Source organism: Carlito syrichta, unplaced genomic scaffold, assembly GCF_000164805.1.
Source record: "Carlito syrichta isolate Samal-C Ts95f unplaced genomic scaffold, Tarsius_syrichta-2.0.1 Scaffold308169, whole genome shotgun sequence".
Lineage (NCBI taxonomy): Eukaryota > Metazoa > Chordata > Mammalia > Primates > Tarsiidae > Carlito > Carlito syrichta.
The window spans coordinates 96,630-120,135 of NW_007252265.1; the positions used below are offsets into that span (position 1 = coordinate 96,630).

A 23,506-nucleotide genomic window follows, 5' to 3' on the forward strand; every position below is an offset into this window, starting at 1 on the left:
GAGAGAGAGAGAGAGAGAGAGAGAGAGAGAGAGAGAGAGAGAGAGAGAGAGAGAGAGAGACTGGACTCCAGTCTAGTGCAGAAGCCCGAAACCCCATCTCTTAAAAAAAATTGAGATTCATGAGAGGCTGAAATAGCATCATTAACAGGAGTGTGGAAGAAGTTGACTGTAACTCACATGGATGGCTTTTAGGAGTTCAAGACTTCAGTGGAGGAAAGTAACTACAGACGTGGTAGCAATGGCAAGAGAACTAGAATTAGAAGTGGACCATGAAGATGTGACTAAATTGGGCTCAGGTGATTTATCAAACTCATAATGATAGAACTTGAACTAGTAGAAATTGAGTTGCTTCTTATGGATAAGCAAAAAAATGGTTTCTTGAGATGGAATCCAATACTAGTAAAGATGCTGTGAACATTGTTGAAATAACAACAAAGGATTTAGAACTGTAGGCCTGGTGTGGTGGCTCACACCTGTAATCTCAGCACTTTGGGAGGCCAAGGTAGGAGAATTCCTTCAGCTCTAGAGTTCAAGACCAGCCTGGGCAACATAGTGAGACCTCACCACTACAAAAAAGTCAAAAAAATCAGCTGGGTATGGTGGTACACGCCTATAGTCCCAACTACTTGGGAGGCTGAGATAGAAGAATTGCCTGAGCCCAAGAAGTCAAAGCTGCAGTGAGCCATGATGATGCCACTGCACTCTAGCCTGGGCAACATAGTGAGACCGAGGGGGGTAAAAAAAAAAAGAAAGAAACTGCCACAGTCACCTCAACCTTCTATAACTACCACCTTTATCAGTCAGCAGCCATCAACATTGAGGCAAGATTCTCCACCAACTTAAAGATTATGACTTGCTGAAAGCCCAGATGACTGTTAGCATTTTTTAGCCACAAAATATTTTAAAATTAAGAATATTTTAAGACATAATGCTATTGTATACTCAATAGACTACAGTATAGTATAAACGGTGCCAACATAACTCTCATATACATTAGGAAAACAAAAAATTCTCTTGACTTGATTTGCTGCAATATCTGCTTTATTGTGGTGGTCTGAAATTGAGCCCAAATTATCTCTGAGGTATGCTTATGTTAATCCTAAAAAAAAAAAAAAAAAAAATGCATGTGCGGGCCAGGTTCCGCGGCTCAGCCTGCAATCCCAGGACTTTGGGAGGCCGAGGTAGATTGCCTAAGCCCGTGGGTTCGAGACCAGCCCAGGCAACTTGGTAAGACCTCGTCTCTATAATAAATTTTTAAAAAATTAGCCAGGCATGGTAGTATGTGCCTGTAGTTCTGGCTACTCGGAAGGCTGAGGCAGGAGGATCGCTGGAGCCCCGCAGGTTGATGCTGGGGTGGCCATGAGTGGGCGAGAGACAGAGACTCCAACTCAAAAAAAAAAATGCATGTGCACCAAAAAGGCCCATTTTTGGATATTCCCTGAAGCTTTTTTGTAAAGCAAAAATAAAAATTCCTGAATAATACCATGCAGCAGTTAAAAAGAGATAAATATACAGGTGTTAAAATGGCAACATTTCCAAAACATAGTTAGGATACATATAGAAAGTTGCAGAACAATGTGTATAGTGCAACTCTAGTACTATAAAAAGCAAAATAATATGTTAGCATAAGTGTATGTATGTGAATGCATTAAAAATAACTATAAGATATACTCTAAAAAATTAGATTAATGGTATAATTTCTCATAAAAGACAATCTAGGCATGCTGGCATGTGCCTATAACCCCAGCTACCAAGAGGATGATGATTCAGGAGGATTACTTGTAGCCAGGAGTTCAAGGCTGTAGTGCACTATGATTGCTTCTGAGAATAGTTGCTGCACCTCAGCCTGGGCAACAAAATAAGACCTCAACTCTAGGAAAAGAAAAAAAGGAAAAGACTTTCTTTCTTTCTACACTATTTGAGATTTACTCTGAAAGTTTTGTAACTTCATGTATTAATTAGACTATTTAAAAAAATTTATTATCTTAAAAAGAATTCATTATTTTAAACTGACCATCCATGCAGGTTAGGAGCTGGGCTACAATTCTTCGCTCCATATCTTTTGAAGCAACTTCTCTCTTGGGCGTAATTGCATCAATTTCATCAATGAAAATGATACATGGTGCATTTGACTAGAAATAAAAAAAAAAAATCAGAGATGACCATAAGTACAATTCCTATACTGAAGCATAGTTAAGTATATACATTTTCTTTAAAAATCTGAAAGTTGGTCATTATCTAACTAGACTCTAGTGACTGGTGTGGATATGTGCTCTTCGAGCTATAGCTGTCACCATGTTTTATGTTTTGGTCTCCACCTCTACCTTAGAGAGGTGAATCTCCTTTTTCTCTCTCCCTCACATGCACTTACTTTCTAAATAAACTATGCGTTCTAATATTTAAAAGATAAAAAATAAAAAAATAAATAAAATCTTAAAGTTGGGTTGGGCGCAATGGCTCAAGTCTGTGATCCCAGCACTGTGGGAGGCTGAGGTGAGAGGAATATTGTCTGAGCCCACAGGTTCGAGAACCGCCTGGGCAACTTGGCAAGACCTCATCTCTGTAATAAATCAAAAAATTAGCTGGGTATGGTAGCAAGTGCCTGTAGTTTCAGCTACTTGGAAAGCTGAGGTAGAAGGAGCACAACAGGTCAACACCACAGTGAGCCCAGTCAACACCACAGTGGCCGTGAGCGTGCTACTGTACTCCAGCCTGGGCAACGGAGTAAGACTCCAACTCAAAAATAAATAAATAAATAAATAAATAAAATCTTAAAGTTTGAACACCATTCACCAAAAGAATAACCGTAAAGAAGTCAGTTCACAGTATATCATTTCTGGTTTTTAATCAGACTTAAGAAAATCAAGATGCCTATAAGAGGACAGTAGAAGACTGCAGACAGACATCATGAATGTCTTTTCAATTCATGTTTTGTGATAAATCTACTGAAATTCTTCTGTAAATCAGACATACTTGCTATGCTAACAAATATAAACAATAAGTTCATAAACTTTAAACTAGAATGCTCAAGCATTCTAGAAATATTATGAGTGTTTCTTCCACTATAAAAGCACCCACGCTTTTCTCTAAGCTTTGCTATAAGAGAAATTTGAGAAGCACTAGAAACTTTTTAAAAATTTTGTGGGCCGGGAGCGGTGACTCACGCCTATAATCCCACCACTGTGGGTGGCCGGGATGAGAGAATTGCCCGAGCTCAGGGGTTCGAAACCAGCCTGGGCAACTTGGTGAGACTTCGTCTCTACAATAAATCAGAAAAAAATTAGCCAGGCATAGTGGTGCATGCTTGTGGTTTCAGCTACTTGGAAGACTGAGGTGGAAAAATCACCTGAGCCCAGCAGGTTGAGGCTGCAGTGGCTATGAGCGTGCCACTGCACTCCAGTCTAGGTGACAGAGTGAGACTCCGACTCAAAAAAAATCTAAATGTTGTGGTAAACTATACATAAAATTTACCATTTTAAGTGTGATTTAGTGGCATTAAAAACATTCAGATTGTTGTGTAACCATCCCCATCATCCATCTCTAGAATGTTTTCATTATCTCATAATGAAAACTGCCAGAGACTTATTTTAAAGAATACATTGATTAAGGACATCAGTGTAAGTAATGATACCTCCAGTACTGTTTTTACAAATAAATTAGGCAGGATTTAGACAGAACAACTTAAGACGCAAGGATCAGCTACCTAGAATAATCAAATTCTGAGGCAGAAAGTAGAATAGTGGTGGCCAGAGACTGGTGAGAGGACAGAATGCAGTTATTGTTTAACAGATACAGAGTTTCAGTTTGGGAATATGAAAAAGTCCTGGAGATGGATAGTGGTGATGGTTATACAACAGTGTGAATCACGTCTATAATCCTAGCATTTTGGGAAGACAAGGTGGGATGATTGCTTGAACCCAAAATTCAAGACCAGCCTGGGCAACAGAGCAAGAACTTTGTGTACAAAAAATTTGCTAGGTGTGATGGCATGTGCCTGTAGCCCTAGTTACTTGGGAGGTTAAGCTCCGTGGGAGGATTGCTTGACCCCAGGAGTTTGAGCCTATGGTGAGCCATGATTCTGCCACTGCACTCCACCCTGGGCGACACAGACTCTGACTCCAAAAGCTAAATTAAATTAAATTAAATTAAATTAAAATGTAAAAATAAAATGGGCCAGGCTCGGTGGCTCAGTATATAATCCCAGCACTTTGGGAGGCTTAGGCGAGTGGATTGCCTGAGCCCATGGGTTCAAGACCAGCCCAGGAAACTTGGCGAGACCTCGTCTCTACAATAAATAAATAAATAAAATTAGCCAGGCATGGTAGTGTGCGCCTGTAGTTTCAGCTACTTGTAAGGCTAAGGCGGAAGCCCGTCTGAGTCAAACAGATCGAGGCTGTGGTGTCCGTGAGCATGCCACTGCACTCCAGCCTGGGTGACAGAGACTCCATCCAATTCAAAAAATTAAAAAGGTAAATTGTATGTTATGTATATTTATCACCCGATAAGGACAGATAAGTATCAGTTAAAATGAAAAATTTAAAGAAAATATATTTAGATTTATAATCTAAATCATTTGTATTTAACCAACGGTTAGAAGTGGCATAACTATGTTAAGAGTCAGACTGTCGCCAGGCTTGGTGGCTCAGCCTGTAATTCCGCGCCTTTGGGAGGCTGAGGTGAGTGGATTGCCTGAGCCCGCGGGTGTGAGACCCACCTGGGCAGGTGAGACCTCATCTCTACAATAAATCAGCGCATCTGTAATTCTGGCTACTTGGTAGCTGAGGCGGAAGGATCGCCGGAGCCCAGCAGGTCGAGACTGCGGTGGCCGGGAGCGGCCACTGCACTCCAGTCTGGGCGGCAGAGTGAAGACTCCAACTCAAAAAAAAAAAAAAAAAAAATGAGTCAGACTGTCAGACTAAGACATCTCTAAACCACAGGGACCACCACATTCTAAAGGGAAAGACATGTGGCCCATAGCTAGCTGTTTTTTTTTCCTAATCCTCCTCATGACAATGTTTGCAAAAGATTACCCACGACTGCTGGGCACATTACCCAGTTACAAAAGAATAAAGTTACGGAGTGCAAAGGTCTCAGAAAGCAAGCACTTTACTATTTGTCAGTGACCTGAAAAGTTGAATGGAAAAAAAAAGGAAAAAGTAAGTGATGATCATCAGAATTTAGCCTAAAGAAAGCAGAGTCAGGTGCAGTGGCTCATGCCTGTAATCCCAGTGTTTTGGGAGGCAGAGGTGGGAAGATCACTTCAGTCCAGGAGTTTGAGGATGCAGGGAGCTATAATCGGACCACTGCACTCCAGCCTAGGCAACAGAATGAGACCCTGTCTTAAAAAAAAAAAAAAAAAAAAAAAAAAAAAAAGGAAGAAAGTATAAAATTTACAACAAAGAACCACTTGATTTGATTTGACTTTTTTCTTATTTTCTGAACCACATACTCTACCGTACTCTCTAGGAAAGAGGGAGTCAGGAAAAGTGGGGTGCTAAACCATATATTTATTGAGCCTCTACCTTCAGACACTGTGCTGACTCAGCACGTAGTAACAACCTAAAGGTGCCAACTGCCTCTTTTATCTTTATGCATCATTGTGTTTACCATGCATACAAAATTTACTACTTGTCTTTTGACCATGCAGGTCAATTTAACAAATGGAAAGGGCACATTTTGGAAAAAAGGTAATACTCGATAGAGTTCAGCTCAGCTTTGCACACTGCATTCCCTACCCTTTCTGTGTCCTCCCTGTGCTGCCCACACCTTTTTAACGCCAGTCTACACAACCATCAGGTAGATGATCTCTCCACTCTTCCCACTTAGTTTTTTTTCTCAATTATTCTAAAATACAATTTCTCTTCTAATTTCACCTCAGTTTCTAGAGTTGTCCTAGACAAGTTCATTAGCCGATATATTTGGGCGCAAATAAAGACATAAAATTTTTACCATCTGTAGTTTTAACCACACTAATGACCTGTGTTTGCTCAAGTAAGCAGAAAAAGACAAAGGAAGACTTTTATCCTGGCATCTTTATGGTTGCTTTTTATAAAAAGACAATCCTAAATATTGACAATTTTCACACTACTTACGAGATTTTTAGTCAAAGTTAAGTTGAGGAAAGTCAAAATGAATGAAAATGTCAAAAGGATAATGTATTTTCTTTCTTTCTTTTTTTTTTTTTTGAGTTGGAGTCTCACTGTCGCCCAGGCTGGAGTACCGTGGCATGCTCCTGGCCACCACAGCCTTAACCCGCTGGGCTCAGGCGATCCTTCCACCTCAGCCTTCCAAGTAACTGGAATTACAGGCATGCACCACCACACTTGGCTAATTTTTAAAAATTTATTGTAGAGATGATGTCTCGCCAAATTTTAACTGCCTTCAAACCCATGGGATCAGGCAATTCTCTTACCTCGGCCTCCCAAAGTGCTGGGATTATAGGCATGAGCCACTGCACCAGGCCTGATAATGTATTTTCAATATATGACTAACTGGGTACGGCAGCCTACAACTTGTCACTAATTATATTTATGTTTGATTTCAATGAAACAGATGATCTGTTCAACAGTCTGTATCATTAAATCTACTTTAAATATTTAGTCATCATGTGTAGCAAATTATCATGTTTATAAAGTAATGGATAGTGAATGGGTTAATAAATACTAGCATCAGAGAAAGCAGGATCTTTAACATAGGCCTATAACATCTGTCCACCAAGCATTAGTTGTCAGTTGACTCACCACAGCTTGCTCAAACAGTTCTCTCAGCTTCTGTTCTGACTCTCCAGATACCCCTGACACAATCTCTGGGGCAGCCACTTTCAGAATCGGCAGGTCAAGTTCCTATGTACAAATATATAAAAGGATAAGCAAATATTCAAATTTTTACTGCCTTCTTTTTATTTTATACAGTATCCTCAAAATTACACTTTTCAAATGGCTAATTTTCTGAGGAACTTCGTCTTTTTGTGTTGGCCCAATGAAAAACATCATTTAAAAATCTATGATTTTATGCAAACACAGTAAGTGGATGCCTTCAACTTGTTTTTATCTTATAGATGTCACTATAAAACTGTTATCTCTTCTGAATAAAAGTCATCATGCCTGCCCCTTAAGGCAGATCCAAAACAATTGTGTTTGTTATTCATCTGCTAAACAGGAAATAGCAGGGGTTGTGACACAGATGTTTCCCAGATAGCCTGCAGTATTTCTCCAACCCCTAACCCAGAGAGCAGCCAGTCATATCAGTCATAGTCAGAGGGAGACCTTATCTCTAAAAACAAAACAAAAACATCTCTTCGAGCTGCTCATTAGGAGCAAAAAATAAAATAATAATAAATAAATCCCATACATAATAGCAGCATGAAAGAGGTAAGTAACGAAGAAAGGATCAGTTCTCAATGACTCTAGTCTCTCCCTGAAAGATGTCAGGTCTGGTTTCAGGTGACCAAAGAGAAATAACAAAAATAAACAAACAATAACAACAAAAATAGCAAAAGCAAACAAGTGTTTGTTAGCAAGCCTTACCCCAGCAATTGCATGTGCAAGTAATGTCTTCCCACAGCCTGGTGGCCCATGAAGGAGAACTCCACATGGGGGCACGACACCCAGGTGATGATATACCTCCGGGTGACGCATATGTATGAGCATCTTACAGACTTCCTAGCAGGGAATAAGCACAAAGGATTTCTTTCAAGACAAAAAAAAGTGGAATAAAACATCTTATTAAAGTGGAATAAAACATCTTATTATTTGGAGCAGCAAAATAGAATAGATAGAATACAGGCTGTAGGCTTAGACCTGAGTTTGAATCCTGGCTCTGGTTACCTCCTGTATGAGTTCGCCTCTGAGCTTCCATTTCCTAAACTGTAATATAATCTACCTTGAAGATGTAATAAAAAGTAACCAGCATCTAGCTGGGCACAGTGGGTCATGCCTGTAATCCCAGCACTTTGAGAAGTCCAGGTGGGAGCATCAGTAGAGGACAGAAGTTTGAGACCAGTCTAGGCAATGTAGCTAGACTTCGTCACTATTTAAAAAAGAAAATAAGAAAAGTGACTAGCATAGTAACTGCAACAGATACAGAGTAGACACTGAAAATAAAGGTGCCATTACCATTAGTAATGTTAAGACAATACTACTTACAAAGCATGTATCGTATATACACTGTAATCACAATGGTAGAAAAGTTAGCTTCTTTTCCCTCAGAAACCTGCAGGGTACAGGTCAGGTTTGCCCTTCTCACCTTCCCAGTCTCCTTTGCCACACTCAGCTCATATTACAAACAAAGAGGCTTGGTTTGCAGAACTGATTAGCAATGTACCCAATTTGAGGTAAAATTCTGAATTTGAACTAACTTTTAATGTCGTATCATTGCCTCCCACATCTTCAAACTTCACGTTGGAGTTCTGGAATTCTAGCCCCCTAGCTTTAGCTGGTAAACAAAAAATGAGAAGGTGAGAAGATTAGTGATTCAGTAATAACTCATCATTATATTTAATAGTCTTTAAACAAAGGTCTGCTAGACATAGAAATATTTTCCAGGAAACATTTCTGCTCATAGAAAGTCTATCAAGCAAAATAGCCTGGGACAGAGTAACTCCTCTCAAAGCAAACGCAACCAACGCCACCCCAAGAACTCACGGTTCACCTTTCTTTTGCAGAACAGCTTCGATCTCTCCATCTACTTCCTGAAGATCTTCTTTCTTCCTTTTGCTTCCTTTGCTTTTTAGTTTGCCTTTCCCTTTTTTATCACTCTCCAAAAGAGACTCTTTTGAATACTAGAAAGATAGTAAATTTAAACATGGCATACTTTTAATTATAATGTCAACAATTGTTTTTTAAAGATGGGCATTATAAAAAAATCCAGGCCTGATGAGGTGGCTCAGCTTATAATCTCAGCACTTTGGGAGGCCGAGGCAAGAGAACTGCCAGAGCCCAGGGGGTTTAAGACCAGCGTGGGCAACTTGGTAAGACCTCATGTTTACCATAAATCACAAAAACTAGCCAGGCATAGTGGCATGTGTCTGTAGTTCCAGCTACTTGGAAGGGTGAGGGGGAAGGATCGCGTAAGCCTAGCAGGTTGAGGCTCCACTGGCCATGAGAATACCACTGCAGCCGGGCGACAAGACTGAGACTCCAACTCAAAAAAAAAAATCCATTTTGCCCTAGCATTTTCACCTGTTAACAATTTCCAACCTCTTTACTCAAGGATGCTGTCTACTGGTAATGTCCTACTTCTTCATTGCCTTAAAGCTCACTTTAAATCCTAACATTTGAAAATTTTCTTTCCAGATTCTTTCAGTCAGATTTAATTTCTTCCTCACAATTCTCACTGCATTTACAACTGCATTATAGTCAGCCATAATCTGCCTTGTATTTAAGTGACTCATTTATTTATGTGACTCACTAAACTGTTGAGTTTCTTGATTTTTCACCTTTTATTTCTCACTGAGTCTTCTATATAGTTAGTGTTCATCTGATAACCAATGATTCACTAAAATAAATATGACTATAGAACTCCTTGACAGGCATTTAAAAAGCATAATTCAGCCAGGCACAATGGTATATGCCTGTAATTACAGCTACTTGGGAAGCTGAGGCAAGAGGATGCTTGAGCCCAGGAGTTTGATGTTGTAGTGCGCTATAATTGCACCTGCAAATAGCCACTGCACTCTAGCCTGGGCAACACAGGGAGACCCATTTCTAAAAAAATAAAATTTAAAAACAGGATAGTTTAATGTTACAAGTCCTGTTCTTCCCTGCAGTCACAGACTGGACAGCAATAAATGCAAACCTAAGTGAAAAAGGAAGCTTTGACAGCTGTGTCCATATAAAGCACCCAACTCTCAAACGTCACCCCAGTTCTAGTCTCCATTTATTGGTAAAATGAGACTTCACTGTGATTTTCAGATGAAGATGTTTCCAAAACACTGTTTACAGAATAAGATATGACTCTATAGAGACTACATAGAAGACAATCCAAGACCACACTTCATTAATTTGACAGAGTACATGTTGTAATGGAAGCATCAATACTTCAGAATTGGCATTTAAAAATACTTTGCAAAGGCCATTTTATATTAAGCTAGCGCTGGAAAACCGAATTTTTAAATTATGTAATCACGATACCCACCTTCTAGAATTGCTACTTTCTTTTTGCAGAAATTGTTTTTCAATAGATTTGGTAAAGTACTAGTTATTATCTAGAGAACGGAATAAACATGTATTCCCAAGTGTTTCAGAAATATTTTCTTTCACAAATAAGTCTTAATGTTATTGTTATGATTATACTTTATAAACAACTTTTTCTAGATGCTACAGGGTTCTGAATCTCAAAGGTAAAATTTTTTAATATTTATAATTTTAGAACCAAATCTTGCATAATATGATCACTGTCATTAAATAACTTAGGAAATATTTTCAATATTATTCTCAATGGCAGAAGTTAGTCTTAAACTCAAATTACTATATGATGATTTAAAACAAAATACTAAGAGTCTTACCAGCCATAATAATGTTCTCTACAGATGGATGATTAAAACAGAGATTTGGAAAATGCCCATCAATAATTCAAAAGGGGAAAGGTCCTGCCACATCAAAGGGCTTTGTTCTTAGAAATCACTTAAATCATCACTGTCCAAGAGGAACATAATGTGAGTTACTTTTTTTTTTTTTTAAAGTAGGAATCTCACTCTGTCACCCAGGCTGGAGGGCAGTGGCACACTCCCGGCCACCACAGCCTCGACCTGATGGACTCAGGCGATCCTTCTGCCTCAGCCTTCCAAGTAGCTGGAAATATAGGCATGTGCCACCACACCCAACAAATTTTTTGATTTATTGTAGAGACAAGGTCTCACCAAGTTGCCCAGGCTGATCTCGAATCCCTGGGCTCAGGCAATCCTCTCTCCTCAGCCTCCCAAAGTGCTGGGATTATAGGCTTGAGCTACCACGGCCAACCTAAAAAATTATTAATGAGATGCTTCACATTCTGTTTTCTGCACTAAGTCTTCAAAGTCTAATGTATACTTTATGTTTATACCACATTTCAATTTGCACACTAAATTTTTGTGGGAAATACTTGATTTATATTTAGAGTTTGTAAAATTTCCAGCTCAAAAAGTAGACTCGCATACCTAAGAGGGCAGTAGGAGATGAGATTAAAGAGGCAGCAGGGCTGCCAAGTCATGAAGGGCTTTACTGGCAATTGCAAGGTTTTTGGATTTGAGACTGCACGAAGTCATTAGAGGGTTTTTTTGTTTGTTTGCTTTTTTGAGTTGGAGTCTCACTCTGTCTCCCAGGCTGAAGTGTAGTAGCACTGTCACGGTCACTGTAGCCTCGACCCGCTGGGCTCACGTGATCCTTCCACCTCAGCCTTTCAAGTAGCTGGAACTACAGGCACGCACCACCATGCCTGGCTAATTTTTTTTTAACTTATTGTAGAGATGAGGTCTTGCCAGGTTGCCCAGCCTGGTCTCAAACCCACTGGCTCAGGCAATTCTCTCACCTTGGCCTCCCAAAGTGCTGGGATTATAGGTGTGAGCCACCGTGCCTAGCTTTTGGAGGGTTTTAAACAGAAGAATGAGCTGATAAGTAAGCCTATAAAAAAGATTTCTCCGTGTGAAGAAAAAATAGAAGCATAAGAATGTAATAGACTCCATCTGGAAGGCTATTTCTTTTTTTTGAGTCGGAGTCTCACTCCGTCGCCCAGGCCGGAGTGCAGTGGCAAACTCACGGTCACCCCAGCGTCAACCTACTGGGCTCCAGCAATCCTTCTGCCTCAGCCTTCCAAGTCGGAACTAGAGGAGCGTGCTACCACGCCCGGCTCATTTTTGATTTATTGTAGAGATGAGGTTTCACTAAGTTGCCCTGACTGGTCTCAAACCCGCGGGCTCAGACAATCCACTCGCCTCAGCCTCCCAAAGTGCTGGGATTAACAGCTGAGCCACCAAGCCCAGTCTAGTAGGCTATTTAAACAGCGAAGGATCAAACAGCAGAGGCTTGGACAAGGCTGGAAACAATGGCAATAGTGCAAGGTGATCGAATTCTCCATGTATTAAAGTTCCTGGGTATTTTTTTGTTTTTGTTTTTTTACAAAACACACGTATCTGCTTAATATTATACAAGGAGGGACCGAAAAAAACCTCAGAATTATTTTTCGAGGGTGGACCTCTCGGAGTACAGGCTTCCCTTGCTATGTAAGTATTATGAGAACCCATCGGCATCAGTGAACCTGCTAGCACTGTTATGGGAAGACGAATTTTCGGCTTCAGTGAATTTTGGGGGGGACTCTATCAACTGGTTTGCCCATTGAGTGATGGATGATTTACGAGCACACCTGTCCACACAGCACTGAGTGTTCAGCAGTTTGTGACTAAAAATGGCATGGCCCTCATGCCCCACCCTTGCTTATTAACCTGATCTCGACCCAAGCAACATTTTTTGTTTTCCTGAATGAAAGAATTCCTCAGAGGAAAACGTCTGGTCAATTTGGAGAAGGTAAAACAAAAAAGGCAGAAGCAAATAAAAGGCATCAAAACGGACAAGTTTAGGAACTGCTTTGAGCTGTGGGATGTGTCTCGATAGATTTACTGCATCAAACGGAGAGTACTTGGAAGGTGACTGAAGTTGAGACATGTAAGAATGAATACACAATTTTTTACAAACAGATTCTGGCTTTCTCGGGTCCCCGACAGGAATTCATGAAAAGGCTATTTAAACAGCGAAGGATCAAACTTCAACGATGTAGGGTAAAAAATTTCACTGTACAAATACCTGTATCTCAGTTATTGGCTTCTTATGATTACTTTTCTCTTCTGAGAGCTCCAAGAAAAAACTGTCTTTCTTTCCACCTGGGGTTGTGTCAATAAACCATCCTCCCTCAGAATCTCTGGTGGGGGTCTTCAAAGGAATGGAGCCTGTTTTGGAAGTCATTCGTGGTGTTGAAGCAGTGGTTTCTCTTTGTTCCATCTCAGGAGTATTTAAAACAGAATCAGAATTTCCTCTCCGATATAAAGACAGCAGGGAACTGTTCATGTGATTTGCTGACTGGCAGAAACACGAAACATGATTTTAGCATAAATTACTGAATAGGTACTCATGCAAGTTCCACTGCCTATACTAGTAACTTTTCTACATTTTGCTTTCAACTTCTCTCACAACATTTACTGCCAGGTGTTCACAGAGATGATTCACAAACAAGCATTTATTATTCAGAAAGATGTACCCCCAAGCACCAATCCAAGTTGATGGAGAACCAGTTCATAATTGGTGGTTTAATAAAATCAAATAAGTACAGTTGCTTTTAAAAGATATAGTAAACAAACATGAAAATGAGTTGGTAATCAATGAGAGTCACTATTATCCCATCATTTCAAAACTGGAGCAAATATAACTGAGTATCAGCAAATCTGCTAATAAATCCAAAAACGGATTTACCAAGGGAGGAAAAAGAGAGAGAATGTTATAAATAATTTGACATACAGTCAGCCCTCTGTATCTGAAGGTTCCACATCAGTAGATTCAAACCAAGCTCAGGTCAAAAATATTAGGAAAAAACCAACAAAAAGTAATACAAGTTGAAAAACAATGCAGTATAACAATGATTTATACGTTGTGTTAGGCATTGGAAGTAATCTAGAGAAGTATATAAGAAAATAAATGTGGGATATATGAAAATACTATGCTATTCTACATAAGGAACTTCAACATTCATGGACTTCAGTATTCAAGGGAAGTCACAGAACCAATATCCATGGATACTGAGGAAAGACTATTACCTTCATACTCTTCTTTATTTTATTTTTTATTTTTTTATTTTTTTTTTGAGTTGGAGTCTCACTCTGTCACCCAGACTGGAGTGCAGTGGCCGCTCCCGGTCACCGCAGCCTCGACCTGCTGGGCTCCGGCGATCCTTCTGCCTTAGCCTTCCGAGTAGCCGGAATTATAGGCGCGCACTACCACGTCCAGCTCATTTTTTGATTTATTGTAGAGATGAGGTCTCGCTGCCCAGGCGGGTCTCGAACCCACGGGTTCAGGCAATCCACTCACCTCAGCCTCCCAAAGGTGTGGGATTACAAGCTGAGCCACCGAGCCCAGCTCATACTCCTCTTTAATCAGGCAGATTCATCAGTAATAACTGCTCCTTGGCAAAAAAAAATATAGTCCTTTCTCCATTTTTACTATTAATTTTCCTTTCTATTTCTATCTATCCTTATTTCCCTTCTTTTTCCTTGCATAACTGACTACAAACACAAATATTGGATCAACACTGATCACAGAAGTATTCAATTATTTACTGATAAAGATGTCAGAAGTCTCTTATTCTATTACTTACTATTTTTTTCTAAGGAGGGATAATTATAATTACTTTAAAATAAAAAAACCTGGCTGGGCACAGTGGCTCAGGCCTATAATCCCAGCACTTTGGGAAGCCGAGGAAAGAGGATTGCCTGAGCCCCAGGGTTTGAGATCAGCTTGGGCAACATGGTGAGACCTCGTCTCTACAATAAATAAAAAAAATTAGCCGGGCAGGATGTGACTGTAGTTCTGGCTACTTACAAGGCTGAGGTTGAAGGATCGCCAGAGCCCAGCAGGTTGACACTGGAATGGTTGTGAGCATGTGGTGGAGTGAGACTCCAACTCAGGAGGGGGTGGAAAAAAAAAAAAAAAAAAAAAAATAGGCCCAATAAATGTTTAGCTTAGGCAAATGAGTGGTGACCCAGGCCTGTAAGTCCAGTACTTTGGGAGGCCGAGGCGGCAGGATTGCTTGAGCCCAGGCAATTAAGACCAGCTAGGCAACATAGCGAAACTTCATCTCTACAAAAAAAAAAAATTAGCATTTGCTTACACTCCCGGCTACTCGGGAGGCTGAGGTGGAAGGATCACTTGTGTCCAGAAGTTCAAGGCTGTGACAGTGCCACTGCACTCCAGCCTAGGCAACAGAGTGAGACCCCAACTCAAAAAAAAAAAATGTCGCTTACCTGTGGATCTGGGTAATCTTCCATATTTGAATCATCATCAGAAAAGCTTTCAGTATATCTCAGTAAAAAAGAGAGAAAAATGTTTTAAAGTCTTTTTTCCTGCATGATAAAATAATTACTACCAAAACTAGTAAATATATTCAAGCAAAATATTACACTGCTTAAGAGTCCAACCTACGGAATCAGAGAAACTGGGACTAAAAATCTCACTAAACGAGATTACTAGCTGCTACTTAGCATATCTGAACATTAGAGTCCTTATCTATAAAACAGAGATAATATACAACTTCTATCTCACAGGGTTATTAAAGGATTAAATCAATGCTTGTCATGTCCATAGCAGAGTACACAGTGAATGCATAATAAATTGTGGTTGTCTTTATCCTAGCAATAAATAAAAATGAAATAAAAATTCCCAGCAGACCCAAGGACCTCATTTAGAAATATCAGATTCAGCAAACCATAATTAAGCACTTTGAGTAACAAATTCACAAAGTCAGCATGCCCAGGCCAGGTAACCAAATACAATTTCTCCAAGACTATTCATGAGGAATGAAGGAGCAAAGAATTTTTCATATAGTATGTCAAAAGAATATGTCAAATATGTATAAATCCTAGTAACTCCAAAATAAGATTGTAGTTATCAGTTCATTATAACTGAAAGTTAATATTTAATAGCTTCAACTAACTACAGGACCCTGCTAGTATTTAAAATAATTGCTTTAAAAATATTTAAATAAGAAAAAATCCTTAAGTAAAAAAAATTTATATGACTGCAAGAAAATGCTGTTATAATTAAGATACAAATTGAGACAACTAAGGTGATCTGAGCATCAACTTCATATTTGATCATATTTACAATTATTAGCAATTATTCTTTTAGGCCAGGCATGGTTGCTCATGCCTGTAATCCCAGAGCTTTGGGAGGCTGAGGAGGGAGGATCACTTCAGACCAGGAGTTCGAGATTGGCCTGGTAACATAGCGAGACCCTGTCTCTACCAAACATTAAAACATTAGCCATAGGTGGTAGCACACTCCTGCAGTTCTAGTTATTTGAGAGGCTGAGGTAGTAGGATCATTTGAGCCAGGAGTTGAAGCAGTTGAAGCTGTGATCGCTCCACTGTACTCCAGCCTGGGCGACAGAGCGAGGCCTCCCTGGCCCCAACCAAAAAAATACCATAAAGAAAAATAAAAGGCAAGTGGCAAGATAAGAAAAGCAGCTACTATATATATACAAAGAGGTATTATTTTATACAAAGAGCTGACAATTAATAAAGAAAACTCAGCCGGGCTCGGTGGCTCAGCCTGTAATCCCGCGCCTTTGGGAGGCTGAGGTGAGTGGATTGCCTGAGCCCACAGGTTCGAGACTCGCCCAGGCAGGCGAGACCTCATCTCTACAATAAATCAAAAAATTAGCCGGGCGTGGTAGCGCACACCTGTAATTCCGGCTACTCAGAAGGCTGAGGCGGAAGGATCGCCAGAGCCCAGCACGTCGAGGCTGCGGTGGCCGGGAGCGGCCACTGCACTCCAGTCTGGGCGACAGAGTGAGACTCCAACTCAAAAAATAAAAAATAAAAATAAAAAAATAAAATAAAGAAAACTCAAATACCTCTCAAATGAAATAGAAAAAAACACAAGCAAACAATTTACAAAGAAAATGTAAAATAACAAAAAAAAAACTAACCTCAAGAGTTAACCAAAAAATTGAAGGCCAGGCGTGGTGGCTCACACCTATAATCCCAGCACTTTGGGAGGCTGAGGTGAGAGGACTGCCTGAGCCCACGGGTTTGAGACCAGCCTGGGCAACTTGGCAAGACCTTATCTCTAAGAGCAAAAAAAATTAAAATAAAATAAATTACAAATAAAAACAATATACTCTGCCAGGCTTGGTGGCTCACCCTGTAATCCCAGCACTTTGGGAGGCCAAGGCAAGTGGACTGCCTGAGCCCACGGGTTTAAGGCCAGCCCAGGCAACTTGGTGAGACCTCATCTCTACAATAAATCAAAAATTAGCCAGGCGTGGTAGCACACGCCTGTAGTTCTGGCTATTTGGAAGGCTGAGGTGGAAGGAGACCTTGAGCCCAGCAGGCTGACACTGGGGTGGCCATGAGGATACCACTGCACTCCAGCCTGGGCGCCGAGAATGAGACTCTAACCCAAAAATAAATAAATAAATAATATATACATATGTGTGTGTGTGTGTGTGTGTGTGTGTGTGTGTGTGTATAAAATCAATATTTTTTTCTAGAAAACAGGCAAAGATTTAATAGCAGTATAACTAGGATTTAAGGGTACAGAAAAATGCATCCTGTATAACATAAAAAGTTATTGGTAGTATCAACTGAAGCAAACTTTTTTGGGGGCAACTTCAATATGAACCAGAAATTTCAAAAATATGAATTCCTTTGAGTCCAGCAATTCCACCTCAGGAATTTAACATTAAGAAAATGAGATATGTACAAAGATGTTCATACAAAAGGGTCATATATTATGCAACAGTGTAAAACACCCAAATATCCATGAATATGAAACTGATGGAGAAAATGATGGTAAATCCAAATGAATAAGAGTCAGCTATAAATAATAAAATACTGCAAAAGCACTAAACCAACCAATTATACACCTTAGATAAACTGGACAAATTTCTTTAAATACAATTCACTTAGATCAAGGGCTTAAATGTAAAACCTCAAACTAAAAGAATCCTAGAAGTAAATGTAGGAAACACCCTTCTGGGCATTGGAGTAGGCAATGAATTCATGACCAAGTTCCCAAAAGCAAATGCAATAAAACCTAAGATAGATAGGTAAGACCTCATTAAATTGAAAAGCTTTTGCATAGCAAAAGAAACCATCAAGAGAGTAAAGAGACAACCCATGGAATGGGGAAAAAAATATCTGCAAGCTATGCATCTGACAAAAACCTAAAATCCAGGATCTACAAGGACCAAAGTAAAAGGAAAAACCAAACAACTCCGTTAAAAACTGGGCAAAGGACATGACACTTTTGAAGGATGGCATACAAGCAGTCAACAGACACATAAAAAAATGCTCAGCCTTACTAATCATCAGAGAAATGCAAATGAAAACATTATGAGATACCAGCTAACTCTGGTAAGGATGGCTATTGTTAACAAGTCAGAAAACAACAGGTGCTGGCGTGGCTGTGGAGAAAAGGGGAAGCTCCCACACTGTTGCTGGTGGTAACGCAAACTAGTCCAACCTCTATGGAAAACAATGTGGGAATTTCTCAAAGAACTGAAAATTGAGCTTCCATATGATCTAGCAATCCCCCTCCTGGGAAAATACTCAGACACCGGCACAAGCATGTTTACTGCCGCACTATTCACAACAGCGACAACATGGAACCAACCCAGGTGCCTATATAAAGAAAATCTGGTACATATACACAATGGAATGTTATGCAGCCATAGAGAACAAAATCATAGCCTTTATCACTACTTGGATGCAGTTGGAGACCATTGTACTAAGTGATGGAAACAAATCACAAGTATCACATATTCTCACTCATAAGTAGGCCCTGAACACTAGTGGCATTAGCACAAGGGTGGGACTGGTAGTCACGGGGCACAGGTAGGGGAGAAAGGGAGGAAAGAGAGAGGGGGCATGTGGCAACACAATGGGTACCTGGTCCACCACCAGGGGGAGAGAGGGCCAGCTTGAAGACTAAATTTCACCTGCATGCAGCCTACTTATGTTGCAAACCCTCACTTGTACCCCACAACTCTAAAATAGAAATAAAATTTAAAAACACAATTTACTAAAATTGATAAAAGAAAAAAAATATAAGAAGGTGCCGTATATCTAGTAAAATGAAAACTTACTAATTCTTCGTAAAAAGAAGACACTAGGCTTAGCTGGATCCTGGGTGAACTCTAATAAATATCCAAAAGAGAACTTTCATAATTCTTTTTCATAAAATAGAGAACAAAAGAAAACTTTCAACTAATATTATGAGGCCAGTACAACCCTAATACCAAAACTTGACAAAGACATTACAAAAAAAAGAATGAAAGAAAATTCAGACCAGTATGAATATAGATTCAAATATCTGCAGAAAAAGACTGACAAACTGAATCCAACAATACATAAGGAAAAACAATAAATACATCAGGACCAAGTAAAGTTTATCCCAGGAATTCTAGATTAGCTTAACACTTGAAATCAATGTAATTTACTAAATTAATAAAAGAAAGAGAAAAAGCCATAAGACTTCAACAGACAGAGAAAAGCATTTGACAAGTGCAATGCCTATTCATGATTTCAAAAATATAAAAACTCTCAGTAAACAAGGAAAATTAGGAAACTTCATCAGTCTGAAAAAGCAGAGGTCCCCAACCAACAGGCAACGGACTGGTACCAGTCCGTGGTCTATTAGGAATCGGGCTGCACAGCAGGAGGTGAGCCAAAGGCAAGGGAACAAAGCTTCATCTTTATTTACAACTACTCCCCATCGATCACATTACCACCTGAGCTCCGCCTCCTGTCAGATCAACAGTAGCATTAGATTCTCAAAGAAGCACAAACCCTATTGTGAACTGTGCATGCGAGGGATCTAGGTTGTGTGCTCCTTACGAGAAATCTAATGCCTGATGATCTGAGGTGGAGCTGAGGCAGTGATGCTAGCTCTGTCTCCCATTACCCCCATATGGGACCACCTAGTTGCAGGAAAACAAGCTCAGGACTCCTGCTAACTCTGAATTATAGTGAGTTGTATAATTACTTCATTATATACTACAATGTAATAATAATAGAAATAAAATGCACAATAAATGTAAACGTGCTTGAAACATCCAGAAACCATACCTGAAGGGCGCAGGGAACAGTCAGAAGGGCGTCTCCCGAGATGGTGCTGAATACTATATAGAACCACACAAAGACAACAAAGGCCCTAAGCTCCGGCTTCTCCCCTTACGATTTCGTGCGCACACAAAGTTTAAACCTGTACGCGAATAATTTCTCCCTGTAAGAATACTACCTCATAGTCTCCTCCAATAAAGCCCAAGCACGGCACTGGCCAGGCCCTGCCAGGCCCATAAATACAGCCCTCTCTCCCTCTCTCTCCCCCCCTTCCCTCTCTCTCTCTCCCTCCCTAGCCCCCCTCGGCTACAGACCCTTTTCCTTTTTCCCTGTAGCCGCCACTTTAATAAATCTCTTGGTCCCTAACGGGTGTGGAGTTTTTACTGGCACCTAAGTTATTTCATTGGTGCCATGACTCGGATCGGGTCTCTCTTGCCCTTGTGCAAGTCTCTCTCGCCCTTGGGCGGGACCCCGATTCAGCACCGGTGGCCACTCCAACCCTCCCGAACCTTCCCCACCCTCTTGAACGCCTGAGCCGCATCCACCAGCGATCATTGGATAGGTAAGTCCCCCCAAAACAAGGAAGCCTAAAACTTGCCAGGGATCACTGGAGGGAACTGACCTCAGGATTCAGCCCCTCTGGCCCCTCGGCAAGGGGAAGTGCAACTCGCCTCGGCCTTCATGGCCACAGCGGACCCTAAAGACTCCCTCTTCTGTTCCATCTCTCATGGACCCTAAGGGCTCCCACGTCTGTCAGGCAGCAGCAGACCTCAGAGGCTCCCACGTCTGCTAGCCTACAGCAGACTCTGTAGGTTTCCCACTCCCCAGGGCTCCCACGTCTGTCGGGCAGCAGCGGACCTCAGAGGCTCCCACGTCTGCTACCCTACAGCAGACTCTGTAGGGTTCCCACTCCCCAGGGCTCCCACGTCTGTCGGACAGCAGCGGACCTCAGAGGCTCCCACGTCTGCTAGCCTACAGCGGACTCTGTAGGGTTCACACTCCCCAGGGCTCCCACGTCTGTCGAGCAGCAGCAGACCTCAGAGGCTCCCACATCTGTTGGCCCACAGCAGACCCTATGGGACTTCTGTTTCTGTTCGACCGGCAAGAATTGCGAACACCCTCCCACCCGCTGTACGGTCAAGTGTTCTCTGTCTGTCTCGAAAATTCCTAGCGCTAGGTGCCTTGACCCCTCAGTTCTCCAGGAGAACCCTGGTTGTGCCAAACCTCTGTGCCGACAGACTGCCACAGCCACACTTCTTGGACAGCTGACTCTTCGGGGGACGCCCCATCTAAACCGCCTGTCCCACCATGGGAGGCTCGTCATCTCTGCCGGCCGATTCCCCCCTTAAATGCCTCTTAAACAATCTCATTACACTCTCACTAACCCCCGATATCAAACCCAAACGCCTAATTTGCCTCTGCACACAGGACTGGCCAACATATCCCTTAGACAACCAAATTCAGTGGCCCCCTCAGGGGTCCCTCAATCCCGATATTATCCGGGACCTATATAATTTCTGTGACCGTTCAAAACGGTGGGTAGAAATTCCCTACGTTCAATCCTTTTCTCTCCTCCGTGAACACCCCCGCCTTTGCCTCAATTGTAATCCCTCCAACCTCCACCCTAAGCTCCTGCTAGCATCCCACACCCCCTCTACAGCTTCTCTTCCTCCCACTGAACCACATGCGTCCATGCTTCCTCCTCCAAGCCCCTCGCCCCCACTACAAAGTCCCCACGCAAGCCCCCTCCCTGCTCTCTCCTCTCCCGTCTCGGATTTCAATCCTGTGGATGAGACCCCCCTTTACAGACATCCCAAAGCTCCCCCGCCCCCATCTTCCTCTTCCACTCCACCTAATTCTGCTCCAGCAGCTCAACCTCTGTACCCTCCCCTTCCAACCACTCCCCCGTGTAGCCCTCCAGTAACCCGATCCCAGGCCGCACCAGTCGTCCTCGCTCCCCTCTGCGAAGTAGTGGGCGCAGAGGGTATTATTCAGGTGCACGTCCCCTTCTCTATCTCGGACCTCTCACAAATAGAAAAACGTCTTGGATCATACATAACTAATCCTGCCACCTACATTAAGGAGTTTCAATACTTCATCGAGTCTTACAGCCTTACCTTCCATGATATATATCTAATCCTTTCCAACACCCTGCTTCCGGAGGAACGAAGGAGGGTCTGGGAACAGGCTAGAACATACGCAGACAAAATTCACCAAACCACCCAAGCTCACCCCCTTGTGCAGCGGCTGTCCCAGACCAGGACCAGGTCTGGAACTATAACTCCCCAGCAGGCATCGAGTCTACGTATCGCTTCTCTACTTGCCTCCTTTCTGGGTTGTGCAGAGCTGCACAAAAGGTAGTTAACTTTAAAAAGCTTCAGGAAGTCATTCAGAGAGATGCTGGCCCAGGCCCTCCACGGAACTAAGAGTTCCTCCAGTGTCACCCAAGGCAGTGGCAATGCCTGAACCCAGCGACAACCACCGGGACCCTGCTTCAAGTGTGGGCAACCAGGACATTGGGCATGAGGCTGCCCCAACCCCAGAGTGCCCCAAAAGCCATGTCCCAAGTGCAGTCAGGCAGGACATTGGGCAATGGACTGCCCTGGTCCCCAAATAGGGGCTGGGTCAGCCCCCAACCCTGCTTTAGACCTGTTGGGTATGGCAGCGGCCCTGGAATGATGGGGCCTGGGGTCTCTCTGCCCGACACAAATCTCAAATCGTCAGGAACCCAGGGTCACTATAACGGTTGGCGGGCGCCCCATCCATTTCCTCCTGGACACCGGAGCCACTCTTTCCATTATATGAGAATTTTGGGGCCCAACTTCCCCGTCTAAGTCTCCTATAATCGGGGTAGGGGCCAGTCCATCATCCCATGCATAACTCCCTCAGTTATGTGCATTTTTGCAAACGTCCCCTTCACTCATTCCTTTTTGGTACTGCCTCAATGTCCCGTACCTCTTATGGGCAGGGACATTCTAGCCAAGTTCCAGGCGTCCATCACCTTTAACCCAAGTGCAGCCCTTAACAACCCATCTCCCACAACCTCATTTTTGGCCCTCCTCACTACTAAAAATTCCCCAACGGGAATTTACCCTCTTCTATAGTAAATCCCCAAGTCTGGGACACGAACTCCTTAGCACACTGCCCCCCAGTTTACATTCAGCTCAAAAATCCCTCTGCCCACTCCAACCAACCACAATACTCTCCTCCTACCTCCAGCCTTCGGGGACTTCAACCTGTCATCAACTCTTTATTACAGAAGGGGTATCTGCACCCTACCAACTCCCCGTTTAACACCCCCATTTTAGCGGTACGAAAATCAAATGGCACTCACCGCTTAGTACAAGATCTAAGACTCATTAACGCTGTCATCCCCATTCACCGCTAGTCCCCAATCCTTATACCATTTTATCCTCAATTCCTCTGACCGCTACTCACTTTTCAGTCCTCGACCTTAAAGATGCATTCTTCACCGTCCCTCTGGCAGCGAACTCACAAAACATCTTCGTGTTCACGTGGACTGACCCAATATCTTGCCATTCACAGCAATTCACCTGGACAGTCCTACCACAAGGATTTCGAGATAGCCCCCACCTGTTCGGTCAAACCTTAGCAGCAGATCTTAAGTGCCTCTCACTTACCAAATCCACCCTTATTCAGTATGTGGACGACCTCCTCCTGTGTAGCCCTTCTTTAGCTGATTCT

The 23,506-nt window shown here is 42.0% G+C and overlaps 1 protein-coding gene across 2 annotated transcripts in view; it reads right to left on the minus strand.

The window, feature by feature from the left end:
* The window catches only part of NVL (nuclear VCP-like), a 118,783-nt gene that overhangs the window by 74,713 nt on the left and 20,564 nt on the right, over positions 1 to 23,506 (minus strand). The window contains exons 5-11 of one of the 2 annotated variants that reach the window (XM_008065158.2): positions 14,981 to 15,038; positions 12,774 to 13,046; positions 8,650 to 8,779; positions 8,357 to 8,433; positions 7,527 to 7,661; positions 6,741 to 6,842; positions 2,015 to 2,132 (exon numbers count right to left, since the gene is read on the minus strand). In XM_008065158.2, the coding sequence (XP_008063349.1) occupies positions 2,015 to 2,132; positions 6,741 to 6,842; positions 7,527 to 7,661; positions 8,357 to 8,433; positions 8,650 to 8,779; positions 12,774 to 13,046; positions 14,981 to 15,038 (893 nt within the window). The remainder of the gene's footprint in view (positions 1 to 2,014; positions 2,133 to 6,740; positions 6,843 to 7,526; positions 7,662 to 8,356; positions 8,434 to 8,649; positions 8,780 to 12,773; positions 13,047 to 14,980; positions 15,039 to 23,506) is intronic. The other variant, XM_008065159.2, reaches the window with a different exon arrangement.